General features: G+C 40.9%; 2 protein-coding genes across 2 annotated transcripts; both read right to left on the reverse strand.

The window, feature by feature from the left end:
• Positions 1 to 361: 361 nt before the first annotated feature.
• Positions 362 to 10983, reverse strand: LOC137290826 (uncharacterized). The gene is made up of 13 exons (XM_067821968.1): positions 10858 to 10983; positions 8879 to 9031; positions 8100 to 8185; positions 7792 to 7927; positions 7158 to 7289; positions 6726 to 6743; positions 5456 to 5679; positions 5108 to 5250; positions 4669 to 4808; positions 4128 to 4221; positions 1725 to 1887; positions 1029 to 1074; positions 362 to 500 (listed from the first exon to the last, which is right to left on the reverse strand). The coding sequence occupies exons 1-12, from the start codon at positions 10925 to 10927 to the stop codon at positions 1060 to 1062; spliced, it is 1374 nt and encodes a 457-aa protein (XP_067678069.1). The 5' UTR covers positions 10928 to 10983; the 3' UTR covers positions 362 to 500; positions 1029 to 1059.
• Positions 10984 to 12938: 1955 nt separating this feature from the next.
• On the reverse strand, positions 12939 to 22838 carry LOC137292197 (uncharacterized). The gene is made up of 13 exons (XM_067823762.1): positions 22666 to 22838; positions 22270 to 22410; positions 21521 to 21600; positions 20915 to 21047; positions 19692 to 19823; positions 18549 to 18566; positions 17211 to 17443; positions 16805 to 16947; positions 16240 to 16379; positions 15781 to 15874; positions 14765 to 14927; positions 13616 to 13663; positions 12939 to 13049 (listed from the first exon to the last, which is right to left on the reverse strand). Exons 1-12 carry the CDS (start codon positions 22745 to 22747, stop codon positions 13655 to 13657), a joined length of 1368 nt encoding a protein of 455 aa, XP_067679863.1. The 5' UTR covers positions 22748 to 22838; the 3' UTR covers positions 12939 to 13049; positions 13616 to 13654.

Genomic DNA, 22838 nt, shown 5'->3' on the forward strand with positions numbered 1-22838 from the left:
ATATAGATAATCAACGGATGTCTAGTCTCGTAAATAGATGTAAACAAATGAATAATCACTGCTCCCACGTCTGTTCCTTTACACCGACAAACGGAGCCTCACGCCATCGACCGTTTTGCTAGTGTCAGCAGCTCAGAGCTGTCAACACCGGGTACTCAGGACAGTGTCGAAGACACAAGTGCAGGAATGTTTTCCAGCTGCGATATCACTCAGTTTCCAATGCACACAATTGGATGTGCCTGTATACCTAAGAACGGAGTTAGCGAAGAGTAAGTGTACGTTGTGCCGATTAAAATGCACGATTATCACACTGCTCTATCATAGAGGAACTTGTGTTATAGATAACAGGGAACGTTCCGTCTAGAAAGACACTTTTGTTTATTCCAAGAGCTCATTATTTCTTACAAGGGTGTTAAGAGAACATTTGCGGAGTTTATATATCTGCCGTGACAGCTTGGAGGTGACATCGGAACTCGCTGCCTTTGATGGGTTGTTTTCATCTGCAAATACATGATAACAGAATGCAAAACCATAAAATAATGTATATATTTCTAACCCCAGTTTATATCTCACACTGGTTTACACACGTTTACAAGTTCATAACAATAACTGATTCAAATATGATACAGCTCCATCAGAAGGGTTGTCCAAAGCGTTCGGCAATCCCTTTATATATGTTGGGGGAACACAATTTTGAAAACCTATGTTAAATTCATTTATGTCATATAATATTTGTCTGACCATAAGTGATGTTCTATGTACTGTGTGCCATGCCAGACATTCATCTCTGGTGATATGATTTCCTGCCTGTCCAACTTGCCGGAATTCATTGGTACACTTACTTTATATTGCTTAAAACATTTCTCTCGTGTTCTTGTTTTGGGGTTGTATCATCAGTATATGACAGTCAGTCAGACTTTCAGGAACCTTTCCACACTCGTAACAGTGTGATATTATGGACGTCAGGATAAATATTACCAACACCAAGTGTGTAATAATTGGTTCCTATGTTCTCCTGCTACGCTTACCTTTGCAAATGACCTTTCATCTCTGTATTTGCTACCAGGAACAATTCTGTGAAATAAAGTATTCATGTAAATAATATGTGACCTCATATGACCCTACCCTCTCCACTAAATAGTGCACATATGAACGCACACACAATCACACTAGAAACAGCCTGATAGGACCCTAAGGTTACAATGTGTTTGCAGGTGATACAAAGGCAGATCATACCAAGGGGATGTTGTCCATCGACAGGTGAACCATGATGAAACATATATACATGAGCTTGCATGCACACACACACACACACACACACACACACACACACACACACACACACACACACACACACACACACACACACACACACACACACACACACACACACACACACACACACACACACACGAGCGCGTGGTCAAGGCTGTAGCGTTGATGCGTGTACCGCTCACATTCTCTCTGTAATGAGGATAGGGTACCACCACATATTTAGTTGACGGAAACACACGGTGCGCTACTCTAACAGGCTACACGCAGAGTATATTTTCCCATCACCAGGGGCGTGTGGCATGGTGGCTGTTCTCATGGTCATCAATCACCGGTTTGCCTTGCCCATAATGTTATTTACCAGCTTCGGCGATAGGGCTGGAATATTCTGTGAAGCATGTGAAGTAAAACAGCACTGACTCGTCAACTGTAAAGAAGAAACAAGTACTAACTGGTGTATATTCAAATGGATTGAATCTTGGTAGTAGGAGAGTGCAACTGAACACCACCTCAGTGTGGCCCCAGAGACGGAACAGGGGAAATATCTTCGACTGGATCACTCCAGAGGCCTTCGTCATACTTCCAAAACCGATTTTGTTTCTATCTGGAGGACAGCTGAAACAGAAAGTTACAACAGTTTGATATGCAAAATGTTAACAGTTACAGAACTGAACTTTACGTTCTTCCTAAAATGACCGAAGATGATTAAACTTAAATGACAAAAAAGGTCCACTGGCACTGGAACTCTTGGAAACACATGAGCTTCTGTACATTTTGTGAAAATTATTTTGAGTTAAGTGACGATTCTTTACAAGAAACTATATGGACGTGTTCTGGGACCTTCAGGCTTCTGATCTGCAATAGCTTCGTCCATGCACAGAAGAGGATGGCAATGTAACATACAGCGTGTGGCCAGATTATTACGTACAAACATGGCGGACCGACTGTTGACGACAAACTTACGCGAAAGTTCAAAGTGTCGTAACTCGGTAAACATAAACAGTCTTGCCTCAACATTTTGTGATGTGTCTCTGGTTCCTTATTATTTTCAGCAACCGCTTTGGAATCGATGAATAAAGATTTCTGATGAAATTGACGGGAATATTTTCCAAGATGTCCCGTACTTCGTGTTCCAAGTCGGCAGCCGATTGGATGTTTCTTCGTCGTCTCTGAAGTCTATTCTTCAGGTAGAGCCAACAGTTCTCAATAATATTTGCGTCTGGATTCTGTGCAGGCCACAACATTCCAGTTATGCCATTCTGTCGCTTGTAACCTTGAACGACACGGGCCCGATGTATAGGGGCGTTGTCATCTTGAAAGATATAGCGGATTCCGGGAAAATATCTGGGTACAACGGCCCATAGCATATCATCAAGGATTTGTGTGTATTTATGAGCATTTATGTTGCCATCAACAACACGAATGGTACCAACACCGAGCCAGGTGATGCAGCCCCATACCATCAAACTGACGAGTGGCTGTCGTCCCGGACATAGGCATTACGGGAGGTATTCTTCACCGGGCTGTCTCCAAACAAAAACACGATTGTTTTCCCCAATGATAATTTTACACTCGTCAGAAAAGATTACTCGATTCCAGTAATTGTTCACTGTCCGATATCGTTGTCCCCTTGCCCAGGCTAAACGATTTCTGACATTAAAGTCATGAATTCGGATTTTCTTTCTAACAACACGCCTGTGAAATTTATTTTCGTATAATCGCCTCCTTACTGTCATCGTCGATACAGGTGTAGCCCTATTGTTGTTAAAATTATCAGTTATTTCGCCCAAAGGTGAAATCCGATTGCCTCTGACCAACCTTAAAAGTTGACGATTGTCCCGAGGAGTCAGTTTCCTCATACGGCCTGTTCGGGGCGCATTTTCAACTGATCCACGTTGAATAAACCGCTTTAACACTGAATACACACTGCTTCGGGCATTCCAAAGAATCTTGCAAAGGTAGAATATTTTTCGCCGCTTTGAAACTTTTGTACGATTAATTTCTTAAGTGACTCCGACAAATCAGCAAATTTCCCCATTGTTGTCGGGAATAACCAGAATCTGTAGCAGACGACAAGTGGATTAAAAATAGAATCACGTGAAAGACACGTGACATCGTGGTCGATCATGTGACAAAGTATGGCGACTATATGCTGTGTCGTTTTTTACCTACAGTATATTGAAAACGAGCATCGCTTTTCACGATGTTGATTACAAATGTACGTAACAATATGGCCACGCGCTGTATGTCATATTTGGGATTACAATTTCTCACCCGAGGGTGACGGATTGGGTTAGATAGCTGAAGGGTTTTATAAATGTTCTGGAATCTACACTTTACTAAGAACGTTTAATTCCAAATGTAACATGTTGAACACTGTCTAAGTGACATTGTATCCTCAAAGTAGACGTGTATGTCCTCGACTAAAAGGACAGGTGTGGACATTAAAGGCGTTGTCAAGATTAACCCCTCAATCATTATCTCATGTCAATCTGTAAATGGCTGTGTCTGGACCAGGACATTTGGTAATTTACACCATGAGTACTGATCTGTTCAATCAGAATACCATAGCATACATCAAACCATGTCAGCAGGTCTGACAATCAGATCCTGTGTATAAGATCTTGCGTTGCTGCAAAACAGATCTAACAGGATCGTCATGGGGGCATTCGTAATGGATGTTAATAGGATATTTGTTCACATTCACGAGAAATAGAAGTAAGTGTTTCGCCATATCATACCACAAGCTGTAGGTGCCTGGGAATAAAATTACACTTTCTTACAACGAATGTCCCGAAACAGCACTTTCATAATATGACATGTGACACAGGAGATTTATAGAGTGACTTACTGACCCATTTGAGTTGGTCAGTGGAAAAGAAGCCTTCCCATCTGGAGTTGAAGCTTGACAGGCCCCAAGGTTGAAGAACGGATTAACGACATCATCCCCTGTTATTGGAAGATATACATGTTGAAATGAAGAATGAAGAGATCAACAGCTACTGAACACAAGATCAAACTATTTCATAACTAAGTCAATCAGTATTTCAGTAACTGAACTTCGCCATACCGTTAGATCGTACGGAAGTGCAAACTGACAGTATTATTCTTTAATTATATACAGCAGCACAGCAGATTTACCAAAGTCTCTCTGAACCTGTTCTGCTCTTGAAGACATGCCCCTGTCCCTGTTTATGAAGGTGAATGTCACAAAAAAAAACCTGTCAAAAACTTCTTACAGCAGGGAAGATGCTAATGGGATATTTACTGAACAGTTACTGCAAGCAACACGACAGTAGAAACGTCTCCTTGAAGCAGTCGTTCAGAAAAAGACAACTATTGCATTAAAGCTGTGACAGGACCCGTGTTTGTTCCTGGAAATATAAACTAGCAAACCTTCAGGAAGCGTGACCACCAGTCTCACAGGAACGCCAAGACTGATGTTTGTAACCGGTTCCAGACTTTGAGCACTTGCTAGATATGCCCGCACGTTGACTCTCGCCTGTCTGGCAGTCATTACGGGTCTCTCTTGAATCCTCAAAAACGTAAAATAGAAATTTATATACATAACACCATTTTGAAAATAAAGTTAGTTGTCAAAATCCTAATGGATTGTGGTTAACCCTACATGCATTAGGGAAGGAACTTCAATCCTTGACACATTCCTTCCAACTTTGCCGTTGTAGAAAGAGCATGTATCATCGTGATTCCCTGCTGCTTGGGAACCTTCATAAACAATCATGTCTGTTCCGAACCAAAAAGAGGGAGTATATTTGTGTCACTGTTCGTTTTGATGCTACTTGTAACACAGGAAAAGTCTTTTTCATTCACTTACGTCTCCACTGCGACACTCTTGGCATCAAATGCAGCATCGGCTTTAGACAGATCACACTGAACTTGATGTTCCTCATCCTCAAATGATTCTACACCTTTTTCCTTCTGAAATCTTATCGTCCAATTTAGGATCCCGTCAGCAGCCTAATGGTGTGTGAACAGAAATGGCCATGTCAAGACGTGTATATTTACCTTAAGGACTAAGGACTATGTGTTCTTATATAAAAAGCGTTCATATATACTTCAGTGTAGGACACACGCACGCGCGCGCACACACACACACGCACACACACACACGTTAATAAGTATATTGATGTTTGAGTTTCTGCAATATAGATTATTTACTTACTGCTTTTGCAGGACAGTTGGGTATCAACACCCCAGACACGTTTTTAATTTGAACATTCAAACGCATTTCGGTCGGCTTGAGTATTCTTTCTGGTTTCTCAATGCTACAGTTGGGACCGATTGCTCCCTCGGCGTTCACAATACCAACTATGTGGTCAGTTGGCTGGCTTAAGGAAAGCATCAGCGAGTAGACTCCTTCCCCTTGCTTCATGCAGTAGAATGACACTGCAATCACAAGGTACAAAGTGTAATGAACGAGTCTCGTGATGGTCGTAATCTCTTTTACAGCAAGATTGATGTTTGTTGTCAAACGCCGTAGTCAGCGGTATTTTAACTTTGTGGTGGCCTTCTTTAAACACATCTGGACCACACAAACCAGTGATCAGCAGCATAAACATCGATCTATGCAACTGGGATACTATAACGTACGTCAACCAAGTCAGCGAACCTGACCATTAAATCCCGTTTGGTGCCTCTTTTCGCCTCTTATGGGATGCTCAGGACAAATTCTAACCCCAATCGTCACAGGTATTCTTCCCCAAAACGCATGCGTTCATCTGTACGAGGAATATGTGCATGGGTTCTACTGTATTACATCACATTATTATTTGGAAAGACAGTGACAGCAACCTTCCTTTCTGTTGTCATCATGCAGTGTTATCAATTTGCAAAGATAAAGTATAAACGACGCCATCTCCTAAAGCACTATGTTCAAATAGTTAGCATATGTGTACGTTTGGCCCTGTGGATCTGCAGTATCTACGAAGTGAGCATCACTGTTTTGGAACTAAAGGTTACTAGCCGGGTTTATGTTAATGAACTCAACACTTCACCAACTGTATTAACGTTATTTTGCACAGCATAGGTTAAAAAAGATTTGAGAGATTTTAATGATGTGTTCAAAGAGAATTAGATAAACACAGTACACGATTATGGAAAAACAATTATTTTGAGTTAAGGACTAAGTTCTGTAGCGTTGCATCTAGCGTGCGAAGAGTATATTTAAAAACACTTAACCAAACGTTGGTATTTCAGGTCACAATTCGAACGCTTACAAAGTAACATCGAAAATGCTAAATGTCAGGCATACTAGCACATCTAATAATGACATTCCAATATTTCAAAGTTTTCTGAAATTGTAATTTGACATTTTAAGTGGTGCGAGAAAGGTCCAATATCATTTTCTACGGTTTATGTAGTTGATAGTAGCCGGGACAGAAACGTGAAGAGATCAGACATGTACGAAACGTACGGAAAGAAGGAAAACCTACCTGTAGTTTTTTCTTGGTCTGGAAAATAAAACGTTTGCATCAGTATACGTCGCATCACAACAATTGAAGTGAAATTTCAAGGAGATAAAATGTTTCCAAATGTAAAGATATTTATCTGTGTATCGTGACTGAAGGATCTTCGGAGCAGAAACTTTGCTTGTAAATATACTGACTTTGCCCTTGTCACAACAAATTAATGTTACATTGATATGACTCCACTGATTTTCAAGTGGAAAACATTCATACATAAGCAACGGAGAGTTTACAAGTAAAGCAGTGATGTGACGGACCTGAAACAGTGAGAATTACTTCACCTTACTATGTAATCAATCACCAGCGTTAAATAGTCTCTGATGAATTAAGAATTCTAACAATAAGACTGGATTTTCTTGTGCCACGTACAACGAGGTGATTAACTGTCATCTTACTTACGTGTGTCACACATTTGTCCATACCATCCCGGCTCACAACCGTACCGACAGATGGCGCTGGCGTTACAGAGAAACCCCGCGTAACAGTGACACTGCCGGTCACACTCTTCTCCCGTCCAACCAGGTTGACAGTCTGACAAATCAGAGATAACACTGTTTTTATGTATTAACGTGACATGTAAAAATATTGATATTTTGCAGTTAGATGGATTTATATATGACGTAATAATTTACATATGTTATCAGAGTAAACACGGGAACAAATTTATCATAATGCATCCTATAAACATAACCCGGCAACTGAAAGATTACATTTTGTAACAGCATTTCACTGTAAAGGACATGTAAAAGCCGCCGTGGCTTCCACTGATGGGTACACAAAGTAGGTGTTCAAGACTATCAGTTGCCAAATTTCCATTTTGTGGAATCCGTGGGAGAGTAAGGTAAATCGCTGGTGATTACGTACCTAACTGTGAGTGTGGAATCCTGGATGGGAACCACCGAACGGGATTTAAATCTCTACCTTACCAAGGAAATGAAATCCAAACAATTGCACTGACATCGTCTTCATCGTTAAAACCATGTGTATGCTTTGTAATAACCATTTACAGGCTTTAAAGGTGTAAAGTCCTTACCTGGCTTTTTCGAACACACATAGGGGTTGTCAACTGAGCAGTAGGAAGAGTCCCAAAAACCATCACTGCGTATCACTCCGCACTGTTTAGAAAACCGACGACGTGGATTCCGGAAGTTAGAAAAATTATACTGAAACTAAAGTAGATGAGAATTAATTTGTTGCTAGTTTAAATATCTATTGGTGTATAATGAAGAAAGTGACAAGAAAGACAAAAGATTTTCTGTTTATGTGTTAAGCGTATTTAGGGAACTGATATCATAAATATTACTTTACTTAGCCAGGATGGGAGGGGGTGTTCATTCTCACCTTAACGCTGTTATCCCACGTAAAACCACTGTTGACCCGTCGTCGAATTAAGCCAAGCCATGCCCTCCTGTGACCATTGATAAGATCTACAAACCATAGGACGTCAACGTGAAGCATACAAATAAGGAGGCAACTCGCAGAAGAGATGTACATGTATAAACATACAATCAGAGATTCGTGCTAGAGATTGATGTTTCAATATAAAGAAAGAGTTGTGATCGGCAATCGTTGTGATGATCGTAAGATGTGATTCAAACAACATTTGTATTAATGGAGGGTGGATAAGCAAACAGACCAAAATGCCTAGTATCAATTCGTCTCCTCATTTAGTACATTATATCATATAAACAACTCTGTGAAGCTGACGTTAAAGAAAGAACGATGTACCTTTATCACAATATTCCAAGGTATGTGTGCCGATATATTTTAAGCCAACCAAAGAAATTTACTAAAAGTGTGGAATTCACGTTCTATATGCAAAATAGAGTTACGAATTTGCGTCTATGTACTCGCACTGTCTGGGTAACTGGCACCATAACAAGTGCTCTGTTGTACAGAACTCAACCTCATTATCATTATCGATACCTGTAGCCCAATAGCCCACCAAATGCATTGAACCCAAAACATGCCTCTTCACAAATCATGTTTACAAGTAACTCGCGTTTGATATTGTCAAGAAAGAAATGAATGGCACATATTACAATACTGCGCTACTGCATTCATTCATGGTTGCAAGCCCGACATATATTTGATAGTCACCAGTATATACTTCAACATACCTTGGACGATTCTGTTTTCTTCCATGTCCTCAATCACTGCGAGATCAGCGGCATAGCGGTTTCTACAAGTGCCAGCTGCGTAAAACCTAGTAACGTCCTTGTCGACGAATTTGAAGCACCTGGTTTTTGCCTGTGTCCAACCTTCCTGGCATCCTGGTAATATTAACAAAGACCCATGTACTCTACTATGCTGCCAGACAAACTACGAGGGGATGTCAATAAGTTTAAAGCCTTGAGCACTTTTCATACCCATGTGTCACAGCCTATGGTACGACATTAAACCTTGGGGTGTAGCTGATGTGATATATAAGTTTTGGTACCCTACCCTCAGAAGTTATTGAACAGCTATCATTGACAGAAAGAGACCCCCCTCACGGCAGTGAAAATGAATAAAATTGAGTAAAGAGCAGTAATTAAGTTTTTAGTTCTTGAAGGAAACTCGGCGAAGAACATTGAAGAAGGGCATTCAGCAGTTTATGGGAAGTCTTCCCCTTCATCTGCTACCATCAAACGAGGGGTAATGAATTTATGCATGGTAGTGAGAGTCTTGAAGATGACCCCCGTCCAGGTCGCCCAACAACAAGCACTAGTCAGGAAAACATTGACAGAGTGCATAGACTTGTGCTGGAAAATCGTCGAATCACACTCCACGACTTAGAGGAGACCACAGGCATTTCACACGGATCCATCGAGACAATTCTTCATGAACATCTCGTCATGTCTAAGGTGCGCGCAAGATGGGTGCCAAGAATGCTTACAGATGAAAGCAAACAAGGGTCACCATAAGCAACTCTATGCTAACCAGATACAACAAGAATCCAGAAGATTTTCACTTTAGGCTAGTAACCTGTGATGAAACCTGGATCCACCACTATGATCCTGAGAGCAAACAGGAATTCATGGAATGGAAACATGTTACTTCTCCCAGGACCAAAAAGTTCAAAGCCTCCAGATCAGTGCAGACGGTAATGGCGACAGTCTTCTGGGATAGCAAAGGCGTCATCCACATAGATTACTTACCAAAAGGAAGAACAATGAATGGGGAATATTACGCTAACGTGTTGAGGCAAGTGCGACAGTCGGTCAAGGAGAAGCGCCGGGGCAAGATCAGACGTGGTATTTTTCTACATCAAGACAATGCTCCAGTACACACCTCTCGCGTTGCAGCCGATGCTGTCCAGGAATGCGGGTACGAAATCTTGCCGCATACCCCTACTCTCTAGACCTGGCACCAAGTGATTACCATCTGTTCCCAAATCTCAAGAAACACTTGCGTGGTCGTAGATTTCAGGATGATAATGAGCTTATTGCTGCTACTGAGGCTTGGTTTGAGGACCAAACTGGCGCCTTCTACAGAGATGGCATCAGCGCCTGGCAGAAAAGATGGAACAAGTGTCTAGACTCACAAAGGGAATAAAAAATAAGTGTGGTTCATACCAATATTTTGTGTTTTTCTATGCAAGGCTCAAAACTTATTGACATCCCCTCGTATATTGGTTGCTGTGTTGGAGATTATGCACAGCAAAATCTGATGTGATCATTTATAAAATTCAGATTTTAAATCAGTCATGCTTAGTAACATTGACTCGAAATGAAAAAGCGATTATGTTTAATATTCACTTCGGCATCCAAATTTTTGTCTAATATTCGGCGTCTTAAGTTCTCCAATTTAACATTCATTTCGTATGCTCACTTAAGTCACTTAAGTGGATTTAAAATCTGTGGAAAAGGACGTGAATATATGAATAATGAAGTGACATGAATATAGTTTGAATCATAGTTTATGTTAAGAATTAAGATCAATGATTGATAATAAAATGATAACAGAAATGTTCAATATTCACCTCGATTCCTAAATATCCGAATACACTCCAATCTCACGTTAGTGCGTGATTTCTCTAGACTTGGTACAAAGTGCACACTTGAGCCACAAATAGAGTTACAGTTTTTACACAAAGAAGTCGTAATATTATTCTTACCTTGATATCTTCCAGCATCAACAGCCTTGGGAAGAAAGGCAAGCAAAGTGAACAGCAGAACTACACCCATTTCTGTTGGAACTTGGGAACACAGTGCGTAATACGTGTATGTTCTATGACGAGGCAGTTGTTACTAACCGGAGGTCGCTAATAGCTAAAATGGGCGCCCACAGCAAAGTTCAAAAGGGCAGTCCTAAAAGCAGTGAATTATTGCGGATTTGAATATGGGAAACGTAATTACTATAATCAGTTATAATCAGAATACGTTCACTGGTTTTACAAACACAAGTGCTAAACTGGTAGATGATACTGGTAGATAAGACGGACCTGTGACGCCTCCTTCATGAGTGAGTGAGTGAGTGAGTGAGTGAGTGAGTGATCTTCAAATGTAGGGAATCGGACGCGGGTCTTCGGCGTGGCGAGCGAAAGCTTTAACAGCAATTTTGATCGTGGTTTCGAATCAGGTTTTGACTGACTGTGTTTCTCAGTTTGTCTAAGCCATAACGTGCCCGAGGATTCATCACTTCAGGATGTCCTACCACATCCAACAGGCACGTCGTAATATGCTACTGGTCCACTCACTCACACAGACCGAACCAGCAACAAACCAGTGGTCTTATGTATATACCCAAATGTCATAATGTGCCTTGGAAATAACAACTGTCTAAAGTTAGGATCCTTGTTGTGGATTCACTCACACAGACCGAACCAGCAACAAACCAGTGGTCTTATGTATATACCCAAATGTCATAATGTGCCTTGGAAATAACTGTCTAAAGTTAGGATCCTTGTTGTGGATTCACTCACACAGACCGAACCAGCAACAAACCAGTGGTCTTATGTATATACCCAAATGTCATAATGTGCCTTGGAAATAACAACTGTCTAAAGTTAGGATCCTTGTTGTGGATTCAACAAGATGATGATTGTCGTGTCGCATAAGATGAAATGCGGACGTTTTCGTTCCGCTTTTGAAGTTATTGGTTTTTTCACTTGCTGACCGGAAGTGATATATGGAGCTTGTGGTGAAAGCGAAACTGTTACGTGGTTTATAAAGAAGCTATAAGTGAATTGGTCATAAATTACAAATATCTCCTGTTTGCCGTATTGCTAAACCACTGACAATTTTAATAATAAACCTTGGGCCCACAGTTTTAAGCTCTGTTAGCGCTATGATAGTCGTAAGTGCCATAAATTAAGGAGACTGGATACAAAATATCAAAATTGTGTTGGAAAATGTGTTCTAAATCTTATTATAAATAAGGGTGGCAAGTCGCTGAACCATTTGTTTGACATGTAGCGCCCTCTTGTGGCACCCTGTGCAAAAAGTAATATGTCGATAATTGTTCTCTTAAAAAGACAATTGTTCACTTTCATCATACGAGTGTTTTATACAGATATTTCAGTACTGAATTAAAGCAGGAAAGTCAATTTTCAAGGCAGCATGTAGGATCTAACACATTAATTAACCCCTAACAAAACAGACATTTGAAATAAATACTGATTCATCAATTAAAAAAAGATTTCTAAAATAACAAAATATTAATATGATTTAATTTATATAAAGTAAATTCACACTAGACTAATATTCAGAAGTCAAATGAATGTTATTAGAGGGTATCAACATTATCTCCAATAATATGAAACAGCATACCCAAATTAAATTTCAGAGATAACTCTTGCCAAGGTTAACAAAGCCTTATCTACCTACCTACCTACCTGCGATAAATGCTTGTGTGGTCAAAATATCATGAAGTATTATGAGAAACAAGGTAAGTGGAAATAACTGGGTAAGATTAAAACGCGCTCCTACTGTCACTTCCTGTCGCATAAAGTGTGCGCACAAACCACGGTATCCAGCCTCTTTAACATTAACTTACGACTGTTTTAGCGCTAAGAGAGCTTCAAAAATCTATACCAAGCAATTTAGGGTGAGTACCAGAATCTGCGCTTTACCGAGAAAAATTTGTGGATAACATTTGGCCCACTGACGACTACCCTGTTCTGCCAACGGTACTTTGAAGGTCAACCTCGATGGAGGTCTGGCATATGAAGCAATAATTGTAGAACGCAAATAAGACTCTGATTGACAACTTTTATAGGGAATTACAATCACATGAAACTGGATAGACATTCCAGTTTTCTGATCACGCCGATAGTCTTGAGCATCCTGGCCGCTACGGTCATGTCGCCTGAAATGTACAAGATATAATTGTCCACATTTAACAAGTTGAATAAAGTGTGAGTGAGTTTATATTTACGTCTCTTTTAGCAATATTCCAGCAATATCACGAGTGAGAACGTCAGATATGGGCTTCACACACTGTACCCATGTGAGGAATTATACTCGGGTTTTCGGCGTGAAGAGCAGACGTTTTAACCACTAGGCTACCCCACCGCCCGTCTTGTAGCTATGGATCACAGAAGATGTATAGATAAAGATTTCGTTTTTGGTACGCTTCTCTATTGCTCTACGCTCCACAAAGCAGTATGTCAGCTGTACGTCGGCTGTCTGCAAATAGTTAAATCTGGTCCAGACGATCCAGTGATCTACAGCATGAACCTTGACCTACGCAACTCCGATACGTCAACCAGGTCAGCAAGTCTGACCACCCGAAGTATTAGCCGTCTCTTACTTGAGGGGGTTTCTCTAGCCCAATTCTTACCCGGATCTTCACGGGTAAAAATCAGTATATTTACTATTAACGCCAATTGATAATGAATGGTGTCTGTGTTCTATGGCTAGTTCTTGACTTACCTCTCCAGAGGACGTAAAATCCACACTATGCCGTCGGAGTTAACAAGGCTGAGGAATACAGAACAACAAAGTTACAGAAAAAAAATGTCTCAAAGATTCTACATTTTGTGCAAAGGACAAAATAGTTGGACGACTGAAAATGATAATATTGCCACTTCTAGTGGCTGAACGCCACGCCACATGTGCATTTATTATCTAAGCGCATACAGCACAATAACACCGGATAACCCAAGTGGCTAGTTAGGCACTAGAGGGTTAGTAGCCATAAAACTTATCCCCGCGGATACCCATGTTTTGCTGGGTAAACTGAGGCAAACTCACTTGCCTATGGTGATCCCACATGTGTGCTCCGTTGTGAATCCCTATTGCAGGTCAGTAAATCAGTATTTTCAGTCCAAGCAAACTATTTACATCGACATTATTTTAAGCTTGTTAAGAATATAGGTAATGTATCTTCATCCTTGAACTTGAGAAATATCTTTGTTCCCACTGAGACCTCTTTTCCGATCAAAGGTATTTCTTTTATCTCACCTCCTACCTCCTCCAGTAAGACACGAAGGTGAAAACATGAAGACAATGAAAAATTAGAATCTGTTTTTCGCCAGCCGTGACGCTTATTTACTAAAATTACATATGATCACGGTGGTTCTTGTCTTTAATAAAGAATTAGTTAAGATATAGTTTTCGCTTTGCTTCGGAAATAATATGTTAAAACAAAGTGATGAGCCGTCTTTTTATGATTTGCAATGGTAACCGTAGATTTCCACAGTGACGGGGAAAAGTGAAGTTAACAGTTATTTTGTCTCCTTAGACTGGTACATCACATACCGATTTCCCGAAACATACTTAAATGTTTGTTCAAATTTGGAGGGAGTTGGGTAGAAATACGGACAGCCTAAAATGTTGTCGAGTTACCTATGTGAATGGTAAGCCTTCCATGCGGGCTTTGTTTTTAAAGATATCTAAACTCGTGGTTGTTTGTTTGGTATTTACCACCGCACTCAGCAATATTCCAGCTATAATCCAGTAGATAATCGAGTCTGCGCAAAACAATCATGTTATCCAGAGCATGAGCATCGATCTACACAGCAGGTGTACGAGGACACAGATAGTCTTTATCGTAAATGTGCACAGTAAAGGATCACTAACCGGTCTCTGATATTTTAGTAGATTTTGAGAAGGTACCACAAGACTACAGCTGAACACCACCTCGGTATATCCTGGCAACCGAAACATAGGGAAATGCCCCGACTGGATCACCCCAGAGACATTTACCATAATTCCAAAGCTGAAACGGTAGTGCTTCTGACAACTGAAACAGATCAATCTAATTAGTAGGTGCTGACACTACTGGCAGTTTCACACAGTTTCAGCTTGCTTGTGAAATTTCAACATCGCTACATAAACATCATCATCAAAGACATCTACTCAGAGGTGTAGTGAGTGAGTGAGTGAGTGAGAGAGTGAGTGAGTGAGTTTAGTTTTACGCCGCACTCAGCAATATTCCAGCTATATGGAGGCGGTCTGTAAATAATCGAGTCTGGGCAAGACACTCCAGTAATCAACAGCATGAGCATTGATTGGAAACCAATGACATGTGTCAACCAAGTCAGCAAGCCTCACCACCCGATCCCGTTAGTCGCTCCTTACGACATGCATAGTCACCTTTCATGGCAAGCATGGGTTGCTGAAGGCCTATTCTACCCCTGGACCTTCACGGGTCTCATCTACAAAACTGACATGAGCATAGTTTCATAGTTTTAAAAGGGTGGTGTAATTAGATAGGTTACTAAGTGGCGTGAAGATCCTATGTTCCTGTATCTAAATACGTTGTGTCCAACAAATGTATCACTTCGTACCCACAGGTTCGTTGGTTAGTTGTTGTTCAACTCCGCACTCAGCAACAGATAAGCTATATAGGGGCGGTCCAGACTAGACAATCCAGTGAACAACAGCATCGATCTACGCAACTGGGATACGATGACATGTGTCAGTCAAGCCAAAGAGCCTGACCACTCAGTTCCGTTAGTCTTTTCCCTACGGCACTCATGGGTTTGCTGAAGACAATGCTAACACGGACCTAGAATCATGTCAGCTTTCTTAAAACAAACGCCCCGAAATAGTCCTTTGATTATATCGAATGTAAAGTAGGACTTCATACTGACCCATATGAGTCGGTCAATGGAAAAGAAACCTTCCCATCTGGAGATAATGCTTGACAGGCTCGAGGGTAAAAGAACGGATTGACTACATCATCCCCTGGAAGAATAAAATGGACAGCTTTAGCGACATGAGTATGACACTGATCTACCCCAAATGTCGCCACACTGACAACAACAGCTCAAATGTAAGCTTATTATAAGATTATACACACATCATTTACAGCAGTCGTTTCCCCGTCTTAGAGCAGCCAGTGGAAACCTGCAACAACCCGCGATCTGTTCAAGACACACTTATAAACACATCTCTTTTAAGACTCCTACTCTTGTTACTCCCCATTTCCTTGCAGTCTGTGTCAGCTCTCGGGCATTAGTAAAAGTGCATAATTATTAGAAGCTGCTGATTTATATAACGACCCAGACAGTGACTCCTCCAGTTTACAAGGAAATGATTGATCAATTAACCTTCAGAAGGCGTGACAACCAATCTGGCATCACCACCAAGACTAAAGTTTGCCACTGGCTCCAGTTTATCAGGGTAGGCCATGTATGTCCGTACTTTGACTCTTATCTGTGTTGCAATTATTAAGGATCTCTCGCGAATCCTGAAAAGAGTCAAAAAGAAATTAAGGCCCGTATGCAAACAAAATAATCAAGGGGTAAGAATATGGTCCGAACCGTCGTGATCCTGACAGCAGGTACCATCCAGACAGTTTCATTTCAACATGCTATTGGAAGACTTCATAAAGACGGTATTTGCTTTGGATTTAGTCGCATGAAGTGTGCATGTCTATTCAGCAGTAACCGGAGATCCTAGTCTTGGTCGCAGTGAACAACAGCTAGAATACTCAGACTGTGATCAACTGTTTTAGTTATTCACATGGTGAGTTTGATATCCGAAATATCTGACTGAATTGTCTGTAAAGACCATTAATCTTCTTGTTGTGCATGTTCAGTACTTATTACATCGATTGTATTCGCCATATCAATGAAAAGAAGCTTGGTATTCAAATGTGTCGGAGACACCTACTGATCTATCTCGATTCTCTGAGTGTCATATACCCGATCAGCTTCAGACAGATCACACTGGACTTGATGTTCTTCATCCTCAAATGACTCTATGCCATCTTTCTTCTTAAGTCTGAATGTCCACTGTAGGATCCCATCAGACAGCTAGAACACATATTCAAACAAATGTCAAGTCAGTCCAACAGCAGACCCAATACTTGATGATGTGTTCGACCTTAGTCATTTCACGAAATGACTGAAATGTTTACTACTAATAGTCATTTCATGAAATGATTGATTTCACAATGACTGTGTATACATATACCTGAAATCGGTCTTTAACAAACTGCGTGTATAATGCGGAGCAAGATTAAGAAATACATGCGTTAACAAATACATTACTGGTTTGATGTTCTGTTGATTCTTACCGTTTCCGATGGACATTCTGATTCCAAAACTCCAGAAACGTTGTGAATTTGAATACGAAAACGGATTTCATCTCGACGAAACATGTGGGCGTTTAATTTCATACATCTTGGACTGATAACACCATTAGCGTCCACAGTTCCAAATTTTAGGTATGTTGAGTGGAGCTCTCGACGGTGAAAGGAAACATTCAGCGAGTACGCTCCTTCCCTTTCTTTCAGACAGTAGGAAGCCACTGTAAACACGTATTTCAAGGTAAGCAATGTTACAACATCATTACATCCATACAAAGAAGTGATGGACCTCAGGTGACCGGCATGTAGAACTGGCTTAAGGATTGCGCAAGTAACAAGGACAGGATAGATAGCGTAGGCTGTTTAAACATATTCAACGATGAAATGATTAGAAAGTGGTCCAGTTTAAATTATTTGATGTTACAGATCATCTGTTAAGTACACTTTTTAGTAATGTTTCCTGTGTGTTGATTACCATCGAAAACGTGAACAGTCTGTGTGTGAGGCATATGATTGCCATCAGATAAAGTCGATTGTGTGCGGTTCTGTGTGCCTGGGCGTGAGAAGTAGAAATTTAACATCCCAGATTTAAAATGTGTGTCAGAGTCTTAATTCTTCTTCCTATGGTTCTTTCTACATCTGTCTCGGAGGTGTGGTCCTGTGTGGTCCTGTGCAGAGTGCTGAGATCACGAAGGAGTGGAAGTTAAGAAACTGTGAGCTCGGACAGTCCTTGGATGGGTGACCGTGTTGGGCAGCTTGACTCCTGAGAGTTTCTAGGTCTTCAGTCATGCCCACAACGAGGCACATGGGATGCATGTAGTCTCAACTTTGGCCATTTTACCCGAAATTCCCCGCCTTGAAGAAATTGGGTACCCGGTTTGATAGTGTCATGTGACTATAAACTTCCAGCATTTAACAGGCAGCCTTCGGTAAAGGTGGCAATAATATTCTGACGCTGATTAGGCGTCTATTTACCTAATGCCCCCAGAAACATGCCGTCCTGTTGTGTATTTGGTTCATAAAAGAATCCTATAGAGCCGGTATCGGACTTAATACCTGCAACCTCTCAGGGTTATCTGTACATAATGGTGTGAGTATGTGATGGTTGAGTGTGAAGAACACGACACGAGCCACGAGAAAATCATTCCTCACATAACACATAACTTAGTATCACCAGAATCATTGAGTACAGCAATCGGTCAGTCTACAACTGAAAGCAGTCAATTAATTTGGCAATAGCTGGGATATAATAACTTTGACCAACATGACAAAATTATTCGTAAATTTAGAAAAAAAACACCCAGCCGATAAAGGTGCTATGCTTACCTTTGGTTTTTTCCCTCCCTGGAAAGTAAATATCAATATCAACATCACTGTGCAGAACCATGCACAACAATTCAAGTACAAGTTCTTGAATTTAAGCGGTTTTAAGGATGTAACTGTGTTAATATATCTGAAACTGAACTTAACTCGACTAAGAGTTATGAAGACTTCAACAAACATACGATTTGCGGCACTTAATCCAAACGAAACGAATAGTTCCACTGCTGTTTTCGTAACATATACGTTTTTTCTTTCTTTTTTTTTACCCGGGGGTAGAATAGGCCTTCAGTAACCAATGCTCGGCGTGAAAGGCGACTATGCTTGTTTTAAGGGCCGTTACAAACGGCCGCCATATAGCTGTAATAGTGCGGCGTAAAACTAAACTCACTCACTTTTTTCTTTTTTGATTGTTTTGTTTTCGTCCAGGTGAAGCGAGCCATGGCCTGATCGACGAGGATATTTGGATTACCTCCCTTCAGTGGCCCATCGGTATCAAGGACATTAACCCAGTCTGTAAAATCTGGTTCAACATTTTTCGTTTATCATCTACAATACTGAGTGAGTGAGTGGGTTAGTGAGTTTAGTTTTACGCTGCACTCAGCAATATTCCATCTATATGGACCAGACAATCCAGTGATCAACAACATGAGCATCGATCAAGCATGGGTTGCTGAAGGCCTATTCTACCCCGGGACCTTCACTGGTCTTATCTACAATACTGACATGAGTATTCGTGTATAAGTTTATGAAACTGAAATGGTCAAGGTGTGTCGTAGTGTGCGCCCCGACATAAGGCAACCCTTTATTATAGTAGTTCAACAATCTATGGTGAGTACTGTATATGCACGGGTAGTATTCCCAGAATTTAGTGAGATTGTTCATTCGACAAATATCTAATACATGTATATAAAATATAGAAGTGTTGTAATTCTTAGTTAATGGTTTCATCACATACCATAGGACTTCCTTTTAATAATCGCATTTCTGACATGCTCAACGCTTTTCAATTTTCCCTTGGTCACAATCTAACACGGTCGTCGGTGATCCGTTAACATTTTTATTATCAGTATTAGGAAACAATGAGGTTGTCAGTAATGTCTGGGAAAGCTGTACCTTTGGAAACAAACAGTGCAATTTAATACTCACTTTCGTCACACATAAATCCGGTCCACCCGGGTTCGCATCCGTACATACAACCATTTCTTGTACAGTCATAGTTCAAGTAACAGTGGCAGTGAAAATCACAGTTGCGGTCTCCAAACCATCCAGTGGCACAATCTGAAAGTAAAGATTCTCTTTACTTATATGCATGTTATCTAAATATAGTAAGACCAGAAGTTATTTAGAATTGTAGGAATATGTTTAACTGGATTTCTAGTATAAACAACCTTGACCGGCTATCAAGTGCTTGGTTTCATTCAAGAGAGACAACTCCGTTAATCCTTTTTCATTAGTTTGTGAAGAGTTATCCCACTTTGTTTACTTGCTAGCGGCGATAGTGTTAGTGATCCTCAGTGATTTTGAGATGAGGAAGTTGATTTTAGAGTATTATAAGAAAGGCATCAATCAGCTAAAGTGATTTCAAGTAGGGCAGGCATCCCTTTGTCCACTGTTTATCCAGTAGAAAATTGTTTAGGGGCTTATGAAGGAGGGTGCAATCTGACAAATATTGCTGAAATGAAAGGAGAGGTGGTCCGATATTGAGACAGCATGGACCACGACTTCTAACTTCTTTGGGCAGTGGTATGCCAAGGCATTGAAGCCTGCATTGGTGCCCATAGTGACTTGACAAAATACTAACTGTTCACCTGTCTTTAAATCTGGAGTTAACTGTTCACCTGTCTTTAAATCTGGAGTTATGGTCTGCTAATATTCACATTTAATACGTGAGTACCGAGAAGAAAAATAATTGTATAATTTTTTTAAATTCTCAGTAATTTTTGGTCATGCTATATGATGCCATTTGCAACATGTGTGTCATCAAAAATGTGTTTCAAGCCATCAGTTATTTGCAACACGCCTATTATCAAATATATGTTCCACGCCTGCCATCAAACATACGTAACACGTCTACCATCAAACATGTAACACGTCTGTACATCAAACATACGTTCCACGCCTACCATCACACATGTAACACGTCTACCATCACACATCTAACACGTCTACCATCATCGAGTCTTTCCTCCCGTTTAAATAAATGAAGTAAATACTCAAAATTGCATGCCCTCTGAATGAAATTTCCTTCACCTTTTGATAAGTGGTAATATTAGTCAATCTTAATAGCAACTGACATATTTTTTATCACTTACTGCTTTTATAAGTTCGTTTACATGGTGGATCATAGTATACCAGCATAACTTTCTTACCAACTCTTCGCTCACACACAAAAGGGCTGGGATCATGGCACCTTGCGCGTCGCCAAAAGCCATCTGTTGACATTTTTACACATTTTTGTCCTCGCCGTGGAATAGGTCGACCATCAAAGTTAATAAACCCCACCTGAAAATAGAATAAACGAGAGATGGTGTGTTAGCTTGTTTACATCTACAGAATCACAGCAGAGATATAGTTTGAAATTGAAAGAATATTTGGTGTTAATGAACGTGTCTGTTACCCTCCCTATTACTTACATAGTGTCAAATGACCCGTGAAGGTCCCGGGGTAGAATAGGCCTTCAGCCACCCATGCTTGCCATAAAAGGCGACTCAGCTTGTCGTAAGAGGCGACTAACGGGATCGGGTGGTCAGGCTCGCTGACTTGGTTGACGCATGTCATCGGTTCCCAGCAGATCGATGCTCATGCTGTTGATCACTGGATTGTCTGGTCCAGACTCGATTATTTACAAACCGCCGCCATATAGCTGGAATATTGCTGAGTGCGGCGTAAAACTAAACTCACTCACTCACTCATAGTGTCAGATAATATCAGCTGAAACTACACGCCTACTTCTCAATAGTGAAGACGCTACTCACTCGACCCGAGTAGTCCCATCGATACCTTCCGTGAGAGTGCCTTAGACCGATCCATGAGTCGTGGTGACCATGCACAAGAGCTTGAAATAATCAACATAACGCATGAGTGGTTCTTTGGAAGGGACATGCATGAACAATTTCAGAGAACATTCATGGGGACATGTATTTACAACTGGAAGTAATTTCGTAATGGACCTGCGTGTAAAACTTGAAAATGACTTCGTGAGGCGCATGTAGGTACTACCTGAGAATAAGTTTACAAGGTGAAAAGGTGTACAATCTGATTTATGTCACCTTGGACATTACGAGTTAGGGTACCAGGTATGGTGGCAGCATTCAAATTTACGGTATGAGGGAGGGGGTGGGGAGTTTTTATTGCTCGCCGCTTTTAGCAATATTTCAGAAATATCAAGGCGGGGGACTCCCGAAATGGGCTTCACACACTGATCAGTCGAACCCGGGGTTTTAGCAAGACAAGCGAACGCTTTAGCCACTAGATTGTGTACAATAATAATTCCATCAAACGTTTTAGTATGTAATGCTGATGCAGTGAACGGCAGTAGATTCTACCAGAATGGGTATTTTAGTCTGTCCTAAGTATCAAAGCCTGATAATACAGTCTGGTCTTACAGTTGAAATAGACACACGCGCGGCTCGCTCACGCACACGCACACGCACACGTACACGTACATCAGTGCAGGTGTGTTTTCCTTTTTCGTGTGATCGCACTGATAGTAGTATCTACATACCTTGAACAGCTTCGTTTTCTTCTTCATTCTCAATCGATGCAAGAGAACCATTACATCTGGGATATGCCTCGGATCTGGTCAGTTCCTCCTCCATCAACCTGTAGCACTTTCTGTTCACCTGTCTCCATCCCTTTGGGCATTCTGATGAAAGGCACTTGGTATCAATCCCAATAACGTCATTCAATGCACGTAAATATGCCTGTATCAACCTGTAACAGTACAACAGCACACACACACACACACACACACACACACACACACACACACACACACACACACACACACACACACACAGCGAGAGAGAGAGAGAGAAAAGAGAGAGAGAGACGAGGACAATGTTTTCTTTTGACTGCGTTATAATGAACTATTTTGCTGTTGATGCGGGCAATGAAATACCTTTGAACCTTCCAGCGTCAGTGATGTGAGCAAGCAGGGAAAGAAGCATGAACGTAAAAACAGCCTTCATTTCTGTCGACATCTGCAAACAAACTGCTGAACTATCGCCTGAGGCTTGCTTGTCATCCACAAACTGTTTGTCTTCAACTGCAGGCAGGAAGCGGGTTTCACCG

This window comes from Haliotis asinina, chromosome 7 (assembly GCF_037392515.1).
Source record: "Haliotis asinina isolate JCU_RB_2024 chromosome 7, JCU_Hal_asi_v2, whole genome shotgun sequence".
NCBI lineage: Eukaryota > Metazoa > Mollusca > Gastropoda > Lepetellida > Haliotidae > Haliotis > Haliotis asinina.